The sequence below is a fragment of the Toxotes jaculatrix genome, chromosome 19, assembly GCF_017976425.1.
Source record: "Toxotes jaculatrix isolate fToxJac2 chromosome 19, fToxJac2.pri, whole genome shotgun sequence".
Lineage (NCBI taxonomy): Eukaryota > Metazoa > Chordata > Actinopteri > Toxotidae > Toxotes > Toxotes jaculatrix.
In genome coordinates, this window is record NC_054412.1 from 12,643,334 (window position 1) to 12,660,101 (window position 16,768).

A 16,768-nucleotide genomic window follows, 5' to 3' on the forward strand; every position below is an offset into this window, starting at 1 on the left:
CACAGACTCCTAAAAAAAACATTAAATAAAATCAGAGACAAAAACTGTCAACAAAAAAAAGCAGGTGAACCATCTAGTGATGTAATATATTAAAATCAAATAAGTCAAACAATAACATTTTGGCATTTGACCCAGTTGAATTTATTCTCCATCAGATCCTCAGATGAAAACAGTGTTTGTGCCTGACTAAGTGAGCAATGATAATATTGGCAGACAGTTTTAACAGTGACAACAGGTGAAAGAATGTGTTCTTGGTGCAAACAAGGAGCTCTCCAATCAAATTCAATCCATTTCTTTGAATAGAAATACCCTTGAAAACAAAGTGGAGTACACAGATAAATATGCTGCTGTTTTTCCAGCAAGTGCATATCTAGATATTGAAAACCCCCATTCTGCTGTTACTGATAGTACACCAAGTGATGCGAACTGAGGATCCACAGGCCTCCTGAGTTGAAGTTAACCTGTATGCATCGTTCCTCACAGGACATTTGATTTGCTGCAAATGACACATCTTTTTTGGTATAATCACCGTCCTCACTAAGCATGTTAGTTCCAATACAGTCATCTATGTTGGAAACAGGGCTCACTGTGCTACTGTTTCCTTGTTTTGATATACAGAGTCAAAAGAGGGAGGTTAGTATGAGCCAAAATAAAGTGACAGTTTCACTTTTAGTAGTGTGTGGGCCGTAGCTGACACCCTGGATTGTGGTACCTGTATATTTTAGATGTTTGGTTTAATGTTTTTATCTCTACTAAAAACAGAGTTTTAGCAGAACAGACACACATTGTTAATTGAAGGCCTGACTGTACTGGACATTACCCTGTGCTTTGGTGGAATAGATCCACAGCTATATTCAACCACTGTTGAGTATAGCTGTGGAATAGATCCACAGCTATATTCAACAGTGGTTTCATATACTTTATACTTATGCTTTGCTCTAGCTGTTCTAAGACTTCTGTACCTTGGCGACGTGATGTATTTTACCCCCATTTGCAATCTCTGGAGTCGCACAGGGGCCCTGAACCACAGGTTGGCAAACCCTGATCTATAGTTAGTGTGAAGGCACCATTGCATATTTATGCCAATATCATTGGGACTACAAAGGCCGGGGGTATCAGCCAGCCAATACACCCCAGCAAAGGAAAATCATTGGCTAAAACAACTCTCATCTCATTGACTGAATTACTACACTATGTGTTTTGTTTTTTTTTTTTTTTTTATGCATGTAAAGCTTTAACCAAACAGTTGCTTAGTGTTTAGATAAATGTCAGTGTTTTAAGTCAGTAATATGTAGTAGTACAACAACAAAAAGAAATGATGGCATTTCGACATGGCATCTTTACATCACATCAGTGGGCAGAGTTCTGAAGCAACACACATGAATAAAAAGGGCAAGGAATCAGAAGTGGGTAGATAACCGTGACAAATACCACCCTGTTAGAAAAGCTTGTTCATTTACATTTGTCCTGTAGCTAAACAGATGGAACAAATTCATATCTGCAATTACTGTGTGACAGCCAAATAAATCTGACAGTAAACCCACAATTCTAAGAAGCTGCTTACTTCATCGGACCAAATGTTGGGTATTTTTGCTCCATAAATGATTAATCAACCACCAGAAATGCTATTTGTTAATGTTCTGGCAATAATCAAGAGACTAATCATTTTAAGCGGTGGTAAACTATACACTGCAGGACAACCTTTTTGGTAATATGTTGAGGAAACTGTTACAAATACATGTTCATGTCATGGAGAAAAGCAGCCCCTAGTAAATAAACCTAATCTCACTCTGCTCATACATTTCTCTGTGCTGAAGACAGTTTAAAGTACAAGTATCCATCACACGCTGTCAGTCATATATCAATCAAAAAAAAAAAAAAAAAAAAAAGCAGAAACTCAACATGTCAGTGTAGTACTAGCTGAGCAGTTAGATAAAACGTGTATGTGATAAAACATTGCAACAAGTCAACAACCGTTAAGCAGTTTCAGCATTTTTGTTTGGCGCATAACTTACACATTCAATTTCCCAGTGTTGACTCATTAATACACACTTTCTTGTTCTCGTTCCCCTTTTCAGTCCGTGGTTCAGCCCCAGACCTACACGGAACAGTTAATGTGCAACACTGGGAAACACAGACAAGTGTTCGCAACACTCAGATATTTGGATCGCTTCTGACACTATAGAGTTTTTTTTTTTTTATTATTCATATTATTATTTCCTGGAATTAAATATGGTTGCTAAGCAGCTCTGGGAAAATGTATCGGGAAGCACTTTGAATCTGCGGCGCTGTTCAGCGATTTCTGTGGCACAGCTCATGTAGATGGAGAGCTCTGGGTACAGTGAACAGAAATCAGACTCCCTGAGAGTGCGTTCAGACACAGATTCAGGACCTCTTATGATGACTGCTGAAATCAGCGTGAAACAATATATTTTCCTTGTCCTTTAGGAAACTCGTATGTACAGTTTGACTGTACTTGACAGTTTTTTTTTTTTATTAACTCCCAGATGTAGAAAATGTCTCAAATCCCTGGGATAAAGCCAAGCTAATGGCATTGCACTGCAAACTGTCCCACATGCATGAACGTCAGCTCCGCTTTTCCTTCATGCCTTAAATCCTGGATTTAGTGAAGATTCAGTGATGAAACGTGCTGTAACACTTGGGATATACTCCACTGGTAACCACCAGATTTCTAAAAGGCCTCGATTCACTCAGCAGCTTTCTCCTTCAACCTTTCATTATTATATCGTTCCATATATTTTTCTCTCTGTGATGTATCATCCCTTATGTGCAGACACATTGTGCTTTTCCTTATCTTTTCCTTTTCCTTTCGTCTCTCCGTTGAAACGTCTTCGTACACCTCTCATCAAAAAGCAACATTAAAAAAAGCTCCATAAAGTGGTGGGATAAAAACACACACACAAAAAAAAATATCTGCGAATGATTTTCTTGAATGCAGTGTACACAACAGGTAGCTCTGTGTTATTTTCACATATCAAAGGCTCAAAAGCCAGCTCCAGTGGATGTGCACCTATTTTCTCAGTACTGTTCCTGTCAGCCTCTCCACCTGTAGATCCAGTTTACACCTCGGAGGATGGAGGATGGACAAAAGATGTTAGCAGAGTGAGAGCTCAGGGGGAAAAACCAGAAGCAGTAAAACAAAAATGAAAGAATGACAGCTGGGAGGAGGGGATAGAGGGATGAGTGAAGGACAGTGAGCTGGCTGCTGCCAGGTGATGACCTTTAAAGCTCTTGAAAATCTCCCGTTTCCTGGCAGCACCCCATGTGCGTCCTGCCTCATGTGCCAGGGTGAATGAGTTAAGAGGTGCTGTGTGTGTGTGTGTGTGTGTGTGTGTGTAACTCAAAAACCACAATGTCACTATAAAAACTCTCAAGTAGACAGAAATCCTCTCCTCACTGCAAAAACCTGAAACAACACCAAACTCTTCATATTAATTCTTGAAAAGCTTGAAAACCTGATGACCTTATAATTTACATCCAAACTTCATCTACCACATATTCAGTGCACAGCAACCTGATGATAAAACTCATATTTCAGAACTCCTGTTCACCTTTTTGGCAAACCACCACCCACACTATAATAAAAAAATCAAAGTAAAACTATAAACACTTCTTCTGTTCACCTGCAGGTATCACTTGCAACAGTATGTTCAGTCATTTTAATTCAGAGCTTTTGCATAAGCACTTCTGAATGGTTTCCAAACCGTCTTATGCAAAACTGTGCCAACAACCTGTGTGATCTTGTGCAGACTCCACCACACACTGACAGCACTACCAACCAAACCTCTGCAAAAAGGCAACAATAACAACAAAAAAAAAACCTAACAAAGGGGCAGGGTCAACTGTCTGTCCTGCCACATTCAGCGTTTTGTTTTGGCACAATTACCACACAGCAGCTTTTTTTTTTTTTTTTTTTTGATGATGCAGATACTGGCATACAGTATGTGGGCACAGAAGAGAAAAGCTACCAAGCAGGGAGGGTGTGTGTGTGTGTGTGTGTGTGTGTGTGTGTGTGTGTGTGTGTGAGAGCCAGAGCCACCATCCATTCAGGCAGAGAGGAGGGACGAAAGGAAAAGTGAGGAAGACAGAGACAGATAGAAGGAGGATTTGATGGAAAAGCACAACAGAAAACTCTGGAGGCTTACTAAACTTCCATTGGTGTTTCCAATATTTCATTTAGGGCTGAATGTGTGTTTGGAAATGGTCTCAACTCAACTTTCAAAGCTTCTAGCAAGAACTTGAGATCAGGCAGAGACATCGTTATCCAGAGAAGCCAGGAACACCAGTGTCAGAGTAGTATCATCCTTCCATCCCTTCATGTTTAGTCCTTTCATGTTATTTTCCATAGAGTGCGTTTGTCAAAGAGTCAAATTGCAATGGAAATTTTTAATTTTTCATGAAAATTTAATTTCCAACAGACGAAGATGAACAAAATGAACGTCCGGTTCTTGTTGGATCAGAGAGAACTCATTTCTCCATCATGGCTTTTTCCAAATTCAGTTTCCATTTTGCACTTTTTCCTTTGCTAAATGCAGCACAAACAACTTTTGCAAATAAGGGCAATGTTATTTACTCACATTTCCATGTTATTCACCAGCGAGTTCCTCCTATCATTGTCCAGCTCTTCCAGGAGTGAGTGTTCAGTGAAATATTTTTCCTGGTATCCAACAGTGTCAAATCCTCTCGTCCATAAAATCTAACATCTAATCAGCTTCCCAGGCTTAGATTTAGTGTTTAGATTTGTTCTCCTCGCAGACAGCTGTTGTTCAATGACAGTCTGAAAAGCTGCAAATGTGCACTGCTGAAACTTTCTGTACTGTGTCCACGACAAGAGTTGGAAAGTCCTCACGGCTGTGAAATATTGGGAAATTTTGAAGAATTCAAACACTTACTATCCACTATGTGAGCAGCACTGTACAAGACAGTGGTTCCAGAAGAATTCTGCTTAAATTTGTGGGGCTTTTATGTTTTTTTTTTTAGCTTGAATATCCAGATCCTCACTAATTGCCAGGGTTCATTTTCTGATGTCCCTCTCAGACTTTTGCGATGACTCAGGCTGCCATGTCTGTCCCTGAGGAAAAGTGGGTGTGGTCATTTTTAGCCGTGTGTGCGTGGTCTGGATGTAGCAGGTTTCAGATCCACCGTCCAGAGCCCTGAGTGCGCTGCTTCTTCCTCCTCTTACACACATAGTAGACCGGGAAAACTACCAAACCTGCAGACAAGGAAAATGGTGGATTAAAGCAAAATATCCTTGTTTCTGATGATGCTTCAGTTCTTCAATTGACTATCAATGTTAAAGTCTCACATAGATTTGATTTGATTATTCCATCTTATAGTTCATCGTAAACAGACTTGACATATGTGAAATTAAGCATGCTGAGAACGGGAGGCTTGGAGACACTGATTCTATTGAAGATGAAAATAAATATGAATCTGCCATCCAGCATGTTAGCCAGCAGCAGCTCATCTGTCAAACATGGAGACATGAGAAAGAGATTAACACTAATTACAGTTCAGCTGAGGCATCAGTGGTTCACAATACTGCCAGACAGGCGGCTCAGAGTCTCCAGTTGGATGATGTTACTAGTAAATGTAGTTCCAAGAAGTAAAAGTCAGTCACCCAGAAAATGAAAATCTGGATATACAGATTTTGGTTTTGTTGGTTTTGTTTTTTTTTTAAACAGGGACAGTTTACCCCTCTCTCACATGAAACACAGAGATGCCCATAACTGAGAATGTCACTGACAGTGCAGCTGCTTTGTTGTGGGGAATAAAATATCTGTAATAAAACCAAACCATTTAGCTGTTATCTGTTTACTGCTCTCCCCCGGAGCTGATTAATATGCACATGTGTTCATGTGTGTAATTCTGTTACCTATCACCAGAGCGAGAGCGCCAAGCACCACGACGAGCAGAATGACCACCGGAGCTATCAGCACCTTAGTGGCTGCAGAGAGAAACAGGGAGAGACGAACAAAGAGGAGAACAAGAATCATTCATAATGAATAAACGCTCTTTCAGATGGTTCAGAAACTGCACAGTTCAAATTTAATGGTTTGTTTTGTTACATCGTTAAATTAAATTTTTATGCATCTCTGCAGACATTTTAAGATCTCTGGTCACCAGTGCGTAGTAATACAAGTTACTGAATGCAGAAGAGATTCTAATGAAAATGATCAGCTCCATCTACAGTAAAATGTTTTATATTAAATGCAAAATCTGTGGTGCTAACGGTCCATGGCATGAGAACAGGGATGAGAGCTGTAATGGGTAAATGGTTCTTGTTAAGGGACAAATTAGCTCCCAGTTCGACAGGCTCCCTGCTGATATAACTAGCTGTGGCTGTCATGGAGAGCAGAGTCAAACAGATCTATCAGAGGAGTTCAACTTCCTGGAGGCATGCTAGTGCACAAATTTGATAACTGCGAATGGATAATTATGGCTAACATAATCTGATATGTCCTGCTTTCACACTTCATTATAAAGCTTTCCTCACTGGCCTCTGCGATGCAAGCACAGTCAGATATGAATGTTTTCTTTCATTTAGCCAGCTATAAGACGCAGTATGTTGCTGTAGCTTTTCTTTTTAGCCATGCTAGAGGTGTGGCACTATGGATACCAAGGTGGGTCTGCTGGATGGTCAGTGCATCACTTTGGTTCAGAATGAAATGTCTCTAAAAGTACTGGATTAAATTAGATTAAACTTTTTAAGATTAGATTAAACTTTACGACCTAATACCTCCACTCCCACCAGCCTCAGCTGTACTTTGATTATGTTAGTATTCAGCTCAAAGCATTCATGTGCCTAAACCTCAGAGAGCTGCTAGCATATTAAATGCTAACAGCTCTGTGAGGCTGTGGCTGTGGACTCTTAGTCTTGTTATCTAACACATGAAGAAAAAAAAAACCACTCCTACTCTACCGCAATTTCTATCAGTATTACTCACTCTAATACACAATTATAATCCCTGGACCAGTGCAAAGTGATTTCATTGGTTCATTTTGAGTCATGGAGAACAGAATTACAGCAAATATAGAAGGTTAAGAAAAAGCACATACACTGGAAAGAAAAACAGTTTATCACCAACAACAGTTCACTGCCACATAACTCATCAATTTGGCAGCTCACTGAAACCCTAAAGTACTTCATTAAAAAAAAAGAGAGTGCCTAATAACAGAAGACACAGTTGCCTTATTAGTGTAAATCTCAATATAATGCTGAGAAGAAAACTCCTCAGTGAGCAGGGATTAAAAAGCTTATCACTGTCTAAAAAAAGGTGCAGATTCAGGATTCTCTTTCCACCCACCACACACACACACACACACCCACACACACACACACACACACACACACACACACACACACACACACACACACACAAACACACACACACACACACACAGCAACATACCACAGACAGACCCTCTAATTAGCCGTCTCAGATGAGGTTTATCAGGCAGATAGCGGTACTTGCAGCCAAACACGCTGAGGTTGGATGTATGGTCCCCAAAAAACCTGCCAACAAAGATGGTGAGAGATGAAATCAGAGCTGTGGGGAAAAAAAGACGTCTAGAGGAAAAGAAGAGTAAACGACTCTAACCTTAGGTGTCGGTAGCGCTCTCCACAGCGGTAACAGAAGTTAGTGTTACACTGAGTACAGGTCATATGGTCACATCCCTCTGTACGCTGGATATGGATCTTAACACAGAAAGAGGCAAAAACATGACGGGAGGAAAGACAGAAACATTCTCAACCGCCACATTCAACTCCCTGTGCTGACAAAGAGCAGAGAGCATTATCTCAAAAGTCAGTCGCCCTATTTGAACACATCCTTATAATAACAAAGTCTAGTCAGCTCAGCTTATTGTAAAATGAATACAATTCTCCAATGTTACTGGCATCTGAGTGCAACACTGACAGAGATTTTTCTTATTTTCACACTGAGAACTATGAGAATTTGCTGGAGCATCCACTGAATGGCACAGCAAACGTGCATGCAGCAGTACACTGAATGGATCCACTTGGCTGCTGCAGCAGTGAGCAGTCTTCCTATAAACTAAGCATTAAGTTCAGCTGCTCTCAGCCTCTTTTCCAGCGAAACACAGCATGACACCAATTTGTCGGCTTCACAGTCAAACGCGATCCTCTCACCCTGCTTCCAGAGCAGAAACTCTGCGACACGGAGCAGCAGTGTGACAAACACAGATGGAAAGCGCTTGCTGCTGTGAGCAAACATTTCCCATATACCGGTAATTAGTTTAATTTATGTCTTCCTTTAGTCATCTTCAGACAGTCAAATTAGATACTGGGTAGATTAACTTGGTCGTAATGAGACTGAGAGATAAGACCAGGCTGGTTTTATGACTGAGATTCTGTTAGATATGATTTTGTGCAGCAGAGACATCATCATTACTTTTTTTTCAATATGTTCACCGTCTCTGCGTCTCTGATCTGCTGTACCACCACGTGAACTTTAAATCTACACGTCCATCTAATTCTCTATAGCTCCCCATCCATCATCCATCCCCTGCTTTAATGCTTCTTTACCTTTATCGATTTCTTTATCTACATTGATTCCATGCTCCATCACTCAGCTCCTTTCCCATTTACACACACTCACCTTACACTGAGGCCACAGCTGGCGATCCTAGCATTCATTATGATGCTCTACAGTGAAAAACAGTCTCATCCTCGACTAAACCCAGTTCTTACCTTGCACTGTGGACATTTCTGGGCGTTTCTTTGTCCGTGTTCTATGACACTTGCCCAGGTTCGTAGCAGCTTATCTCCTTTCCTGTAATCGCGGCATTTGAGGCCATTGTGCCAGGGCGCATGGCATTTAAAGCACCACACAAACTGGCAATTGCTACACTGGATCTATAGTAGGGATAGAAGAAAGTAGATCCATGCTTAGATTGCTTTTTATTTCTTATATATCAATCGTACGTGGAGTTTAATTTAATTTGTTTCACTGAATAATGCAGCTTCTGTTCTGCTGCTCCTCTGTGCATCTGTGGACACATTTCAACTGTCATCTCACCTTGTACTTGTGCTCAGAGTGGTTGGGGTTGTGCTTCTTCAGAGAAGTGAACAGACTGCACTGGGGGCAGGGCTTGGTGCTCGAATCCAGCTGATTCAACTCCAGAAAGTAACGGTATTTTGCCACGTCCTCTTTGGCTAAATGGGAAATCACCACGCCCTCCTCCAGGTAGCCACTGCACTCCGGGATCGGACAGATGATGGAAGGTTTGGCCACTCGCACCTGGGAAACATCACACACTGATGACTGATAGCACTGTGCAACAACGGGAGGAAAATCACTAAGCTGATTATATGTGAATTAACACGTACATTTTATCTAAATGTTGTAAAAACACATTTAAAATCTGTTTGCTTCAAACAACATCAGCTGTTTCATCGTGTGTTTTTGTGTTGAGTTTCTCTGTTATAGAGATGGACTACCAGATCCACATTTACCAAAATGTTCATCTGGAATATATTCACACCACTAGATGGGAAAAGGTTAATAATTTACCAAAGAATAGAGGGAGGGATAGGTAGCTGAGTGGAAGGCTGAAGGAGGCAGTGGAAAGAGTGGGAGTTAATATGTATCAAGACACACACACACACACAAACTTTAATCCAAACCAAGTGCTTGGAAGTCAGTTACACCAAGTGGACCTACATATTAATTACTCAACCTGGTTGCTCAGTGAAACGCTAATAAACTTTACCATCACAGGCGTTTACAGAGCCACATGGGAAAAAAAACACACCCCTTAAAAATAAAGATTAAATTAAACAATGTTAAAAGCTTTGCGCTCTTGAATTTAGGCTTCTCGGGGTGTGAGAGGCCAAGGTAAACAGTTCCAAAATACCCAAAAGCATTAGTCATGACAAAAATATCTGCTTATCCAAAAAGGTTTCAAAAGAGTGAAACTAAATATAAAACTACATTTTGACACGGTGATTTACACCTTCAGGGTAAAAGTGATGCTCTCCTTTTAATGTGCTCTATTTCAGTATCTAAAAAAATTTATCCATTTAGGACACTCAGGTCATTGTGTGTTTTATAGTGTCACGTGGACTCAAGTCAGTGTGTGTGTGTGTGTTTGTATTCAGATCTCATCTAATTTTAACCAATGATATAGTATCACAGGTAAAATCAGAGTTCCACCGTGAACTTCACTTCTTGTTCTCTTGCTTCCTTTTCACCATCCAGCTCTTTCTTTTATTGTCTCTTTTCTTCCTCTCCAGGCATCTCTCCTTCTCTAGTTCCTTCTATCTTTTTCTTCCTCATTTCATATTTTCTTTCTGTCTTGTCCTCTCTCTCACACTTTCAGTCCATCAAAGCCAGTGAGACCTGTTGTGCTGACACATGATAAGGTATTTTGTGTGTGTGTGCGTGTGTGATAGTGCGTGTGACATGACAGCAGCCAGAAAGCAACGAACAATAGCACCAGCCTCTGACGGTGTTGCACCTAATATCCCCAACAGCACGTGCACACACCCACACACATGCACACACCCACATGCACGTAGAGTAAAAGTCTATTACATGGTTATGAAAATGTATCCTCTGCATTCATGAAAGCTGATGTGTTAGTATTGTTGGCACAGCACTGATGCTGTGATGACCACTGCCAGACTGGTTGGACAGGTCCAATCCCCCCACACACACATACACGTGTCACTATGTGTGCTGTGTTTAAAACGCGGGTGACTGTGCTCTGCGTTTTCTCTATCATAAGGATAAAACATAATCCAACATAAAGCCGTACACATGATTAAAACAGTACAACAATTAAGCTCACACTGGGCACATGATTGGCCCGGGACAATAAGCTCTGTCGAAAGCTGAAACTAGTTCTGCTTAGCGTCGGTATGCAGTGACAATATAATTTGGCATGTATACAAAAGAACCAAAAATATTGTCTTGATTTACGGAGGCTGGTTAATAAACAAGTTGTTGGTTTAGTTCCTGGCACAACAATATGGTAAAAACTAAACCAGTGCAGTACGGCCTGCTACTGCATCCATCCATCCTGCCTGCTATTGTTGCCCAAGGGCCCTGGAACAAGGTACTGGATCCCATCCAAGGGTCCTGTCTATGATCACTTACTGTGATCTCTCTGACTTGACGCGTACTGTTGCCTGCCGAGGGTTAACACCAGGCGTGTGTGCTAAATTAAGCGTGCAGTACATTACCAGCGCAAAATTCCACCTACACAGGACAGTTTACATGACCCTTATCTTTGTCTCAGTGTGCTTATCAAAGAGTCTGCTTGTCTCTGTGTTGGTATGATTATTCATGCCTTGTTATCAAAGAAAGATAATTACAGAAATAAAGTACTTTATATGACTGATAAACACTGTTTTATCAACACAGATTAAAGCAGATTACTGCTACTTCTACCCAACTTGTAAAATATCAGTAACAGGGGAAGACTACAAAGATTATCAAAACTGGGATAATATACAGAGGATTGCTGACTGGCACCAGCTCATGAACAAGGCACTTAAGGACAAAAAAAACAAAAAAACAACCAATCCATGATGAAACACTTCAGCTTTGGTAGGAGGCAGCAATTGGAAACATGCCTGTCATTGCAGAGTCCCTATTTCCCTGGCAGCTACACTGAAGATTAATGGAAGTGAATGTTTCATCTATCAATTATTCATTTTCTTGATGTATCAGCGTAAATCATCATCAGGATCAACGACCAAGGTCTCTGACTAAACTCTTTATTTTGCATCAATATTCAAAAGTCATACAGGGAGAAAGCCTTTGTAGAAGAGGCTGCTAAGTGCCTCCCTGGTAAACTAATTCACATCGTAGCCACAAGGCACGCTGTGTCCTTATTGTGACTGTTATGAGTAACTTAAAAAAAATGACTGTGCTAAGGTGCTGCTCTCTTCGTGTGCACTGCTGATATAAGCTCAGCGTCGCACAGTCTTGTCTTGTTATTGTGTAAAGCATTCCCGCACAGATGCCAGCTCTGGTGAAGAAAGTGTCAGTGACACAGATTCACAGAAAAATAGTTATTAAAAGATGAGGAGACCCGCAGATGTTGAGCTGTGACATTTTAGTCATAGTTACATAAAACTTTATCCTAGTTAACAATGGAAAGAGAATTTTGACCCTTAATCCAGACTTCTTTTTTCCTGAGGTATTTGAAACTCAAGGGGTCAGCCCGTTCATGAGGGATCAGAGTATTTCTCCATCGTTCTCAGAATTTCTAGCCATGCCCCTGCCTTGGGGAAAATAAGATGCCAAATATAAGACATGAAAAAGTGTGACAGAGGAGATAGTTTGTGTGTGTTGCTGCTGCTCAAGGACACTTCAGCCAGCTGCTGACTGACCCAGCATTCTGGTTCTGGGACAGGCTCATACTCATCACTGGGCCCCCCTGCAGCACTATGCTGTGATATCTAACCCCACCCCACCCCCACACAAGCACCCCCCCCCCCCCCCTCACCCTCCCTCTTACCAACCTGGGAGCTGACGTAGAGCTTCAGACACTCATCACACACGGCCTTCCTGCAGCAGGGCAGGGGTGCGATTGGTTTGTCTTCCAAGCACACCCGGCAACTCTGCATCGCACTCTCCTCACCGGCCCGCTCCGCGTACAGCTGATGGGCCGCCTCCCCGAAAGGATCCACCAGGTCGTCCAGCGTGTACAGTGCCGGTTCGGGGCTCGAACCTGCCTCCTGTCCTGTCTCCAAGTCCATGTCTGGTGCGTCGGATGCGACCGTATCATCGTAGCGGTGTGTGATTTCAGCGTCTTTTCGGTGGCTGTCGCCGGCGATGCAGTAAACAGTGCAGTAGACGTGCTCTTTGACACCGAGAGACTCGTCTAAACTCACCGTGTTGCTGTCACTGTCACACACACGATGGCACCGAACTGCAAGTGCATCCGAAGTCGCTAACTCGCTCAAGGTTGGCTCGTTTTCCGTCCCGGCTTCGTCCGTTTCGCGGTCCGACTTTTTCCAGTCGCCACATACACTTCCATGACCGTTGGTAACGTCGTTGTTAACGTCTCCCGGGTGGCTTTCATGCTCGGCGCCGCACTGCATCCGACTACTCGAGTTCAAACGCAGAGAGGGAGACTTAGAAACCCCCAAATTCCTCCTCAAAATCTCGACAGCGCTCGCCCTCCTCCTCTCTCCTCCGCCGTTGCAGTTGTTGTTGTTGTTGCCCTCCGCATCCTTCTCCTCCTCGCTGCCCCTCTCCTCCGGCTCCCTCTCTCCTCCGTCGAGTGAGAACCGAGAGTTTGACCGGGCGACACGTCGGTTTAAATCTCTGACCGACCGCTCAACTTTAACGTCCGTGAAGGAAGTTTCTGTCGGGAGGTTGCGGGACAATTTCACCCTCCCCTCCTCGAAACTGCTGATAAAACTCGGCATTTTATAGGCGTCAGCTATCGGTCCGTCATCTTCCATCCCCGGTTTGGCTCTCCCCATCTGATGAGCGGCTCTCCTGCGGACGGACCTGTGCCTGTCTCTGTCTTATACAACTCCTACTACCAAAACAAAACAAAGCAGGCAGCTCGGTGCTTCCGGGTCTCGTCGTCAGCATGCGGGAGAGCACCGATAGGCCGAGGGGAAGCCTAGTGGTGGACTGCAACCCTGGCAGACTTGGAGCAGATGGGCACAAGCACTGTGGATGAACAGCTGTAGTATGGCCAAGGCCGGATTAGTCTGGAACCGGACACAGCAGGCCGCTGACCCGGGTCTCCGGAACCCCAAGTCCCCCTCCAAAAAGACCCCAAGCTTACTGTGTGCCAACTAACTAAACAGAAACTTAGTTTGAAAATATCAGTTAAAATGATTAGGGCCTTAAACGGACCCCCCTGCTTTACTTATTCTCTCCCTGTGTCAAAGGTTCAAGACAAGTGATTTCACTTGTTGACACATATTCCTGCATCAGCGAGTTGAAAGAAAAGTTCACACTACACTGAGAGTGTGACAAACAGGGACTATCAAGGTCCAGCAGCACCCTTCTGTCCCAGGGCCCCTGTGGGTTAATGCGTGTTATTAATAATTCAAATCACCTGTTATCATGGAGGAAATGCGTAAAAGGCAGCACAGTATGTAGAGTAGTTGCCTGTTGTTTGCAGTTTGGAGCTCATTATCTGTTCTGCCACTAAACAACAGGTTTATAAATTATTTCAATCACAGGTCCAGATGCATTCGCATATTAGTAACCAGAGACATATTGAAAATGCACTGCAATATTATTTAATTATTTCCTTTTTTTTAACCTTTGCATAAATAAAGTCAACATAGTTAAAGTCTCCTTCAGGCCTGTAGGACAGAGGACACACAATGACAGAGGATGAGCAGTGCGGGCTCTGTACATATGCTTTACTTAACAAAGAAATGTACATTCTTCTGGTTTAAAATGTAAAACATAACTCTAGAAAAAAGAAAACAAAACTGCAGTTAGAACACTCATGTAAAAGTATAAAGAGAGCTCGTTGCTTATGCACATCGAGATATTAAATTCTAAACCAGAGCTGTTGTCGCTTTTCTTGTCATCGGGTGGTGTAGGTAGGACTGGAACTACAGGTGTATAATTGCAGCTCTGAAATTGTGTGATACACTATTTGCTGCACCTTGTTATGGTTGCAAAATATCAATGAAACCATACTTTTTAAGTATGTACTGTGTATGGTGGCACAATGGAGAAGGGCAAAAGCTTTCAGCCAAAGGTTGTTGTTTCAGGATCGTGTGTGCACATCTGCCCAGCTGTTGACCTTAAGCAAGACACTCAATCTGTCAGCTTAAGCTGTGCTCATCAATTAGAAGAAATGTGGTCACACTGACAAAAAAAGGATCACATTTTGCTATTGTTATTTTCACTGTTATTATAATTATTTGTGGTGATAGTAGCAGCTTGTTGGTTCCAGACTACACAGTATTTGAAAGGTTGCAGACATATTACTGCTTCTTGCATAACACACACAATTCTCATTTCCATAAATTGCCCCTTTAACCAGGGCTCATTTCATTTTGATGGCACTTTTTTGGTGACACTTGAACACGAAAGGATGAAAGTAATTTGGACGGACACATTTTTAGTTCAGAGCTGTTGGCACAACTTTCAAATAAACCTAACTGGGGCGCCTGTAAAATGGGTTGTTAGCTCTGTTACAATTCCTCATTAATGCCACAGGGCGCAAGTCGCACGGTAATTAGTTTGCTTGTCCTGACTGTGCCCAATTGGTTTTGGTGGCTAATGCCAACAATGTTAAAAAGTCTTTACAAGTGTGAGTCTCAGCTTATTACATAATGCCAGAAAACCCATCAGATGTTTTCAGAAATGTGCATTTCCGCACTAAGCAGGTCAAAAAGTGGGGACGGCGTGCAGTCTACACATGAATATTTAAACTACTTCCAACCTTGAGTGTTTACTCTCAGAAACTCAGCTGGATGCATCTATAAAGAGGGTTTTTCTAACACACTCAAGAGGTTTTCAGTCTTAATTGGGTATTTGTTTCATGTTGTACGTAAACACCATTATTCTAAGGGATTTAAACATAGACTTTAAAGCACCGGTACATTTACTCAGCAAAGGAACAATAGTGTGTGTGTGTGTTTGAATAAGTGAAGGAGATAATGATGTACTCAATGGCCGGTCTGGATGTGCAAACTGAACTAAAGCAGAAAGTGATCAGGGTTTAGATTTTTGCCCTTGGCTGTATTTTAGGATCCTGTTTCAGTGGAGAACAGGTTTGGCTTTATTTCAGTCATTTTAGAAAATGTGTCTTCCTCAGAACTGAAATACTGGAAAACACTTGGCTGGACAAGAAAGACACCCTCAGCCCCAAAAGAAATAACTCAGACTGTGAATACTTTGTCACTGGCATGCATAATGTAGCAGATATAAATAATTTGGGTACAAAATAATGTCTGAAAGGTGTCAGAGAACAGAGGACACATTGTAGACTTTCCTTCTTCACTGTCTACTTTATTCCCAAACTGTCTAGTTTATGTACAGTCAGTCTCCTGTGGGAAAACCATCAGAAAAAGAGAAGGAGTCAAACCAACATAGATGGTTCTAGTCAGTGGTGAACATTAAGGAATCAACCCAGAGCCACAGAGAAAGATTTGACATGTTTTTTTTTTCCACCTGCATTGAAGTACTGACAGTGTGGTAGTTTCTTAATGTATTATGATTATGTATTATTGCACTCTCTGATCTCCCTTAAATTAATTCCATATTAAAGGAAAGACAATGCAGTTTCATAGAATTGCAAAACTAAATGCATTTTTTTTTACTGTCTACAATATACAATGGTTTGCTACATAATGTAGCTAAGCTTAGTGGTGGAGTATCTCAGGGTTCTGTCATGGGTCCTCCACTTTTCTATTACTTGATATTCTTACTTGATCGTCCACTGGAATTATTGACGTAATACTTCTATTATGCCATGGTCAATGACAGTATTTAAAGACCATGAAAACTTTGGCTTATTCAATAAGTGATGGTTTCTGTATATGCATTTCTGCTGTTCTTACTGGTTTGAAGTGGGTGGGGCTCAGTTGGCAACAGGTGTGTTATGAACTTCTGAGCACCAATCAGAGTTTAGCAATAATAGAATCAAGAGAGTTTGACTGTTAAACTCTTAATAAACAATAACTACAGATGTGTGTTGTTTTTTTAACTTTATTTAGTCATAAATATTTAAGATTACAGAGAATTCCTTTAGATTTTGAGCTTTATGGGGGCTTTAAACTGTA

At 41.7% G+C, this 16,768-nt stretch overlaps 1 protein-coding gene across 1 annotated transcript; it reads right to left on the reverse strand.

Moving 5' to 3' along the window:
* Window positions 1–2,443: 2,443 nt before the first annotated feature.
* On the reverse strand, window positions 2,444–13,529 carry rnf217 (ring finger protein 217). The gene is made up of 7 exons (XM_041063703.1): window positions 12,518–13,529; window positions 9,063–9,284; window positions 8,735–8,899; window positions 7,623–7,720; window positions 7,434–7,537; window positions 5,897–5,968; window positions 2,444–5,233 (listed from the first exon to the last, which is right to left on the reverse strand). The coding sequence occupies exons 1-7, from the start codon at window positions 13,484–13,486 to the stop codon at window positions 5,154–5,156; spliced, it is 1,710 nt and encodes a 569-aa protein (XP_040919637.1). The 5' UTR covers window positions 13,487–13,529; the 3' UTR covers window positions 2,444–5,153.
* Between the last annotated feature and the right edge of the window lie 3,239 nt (window positions 13,530–16,768).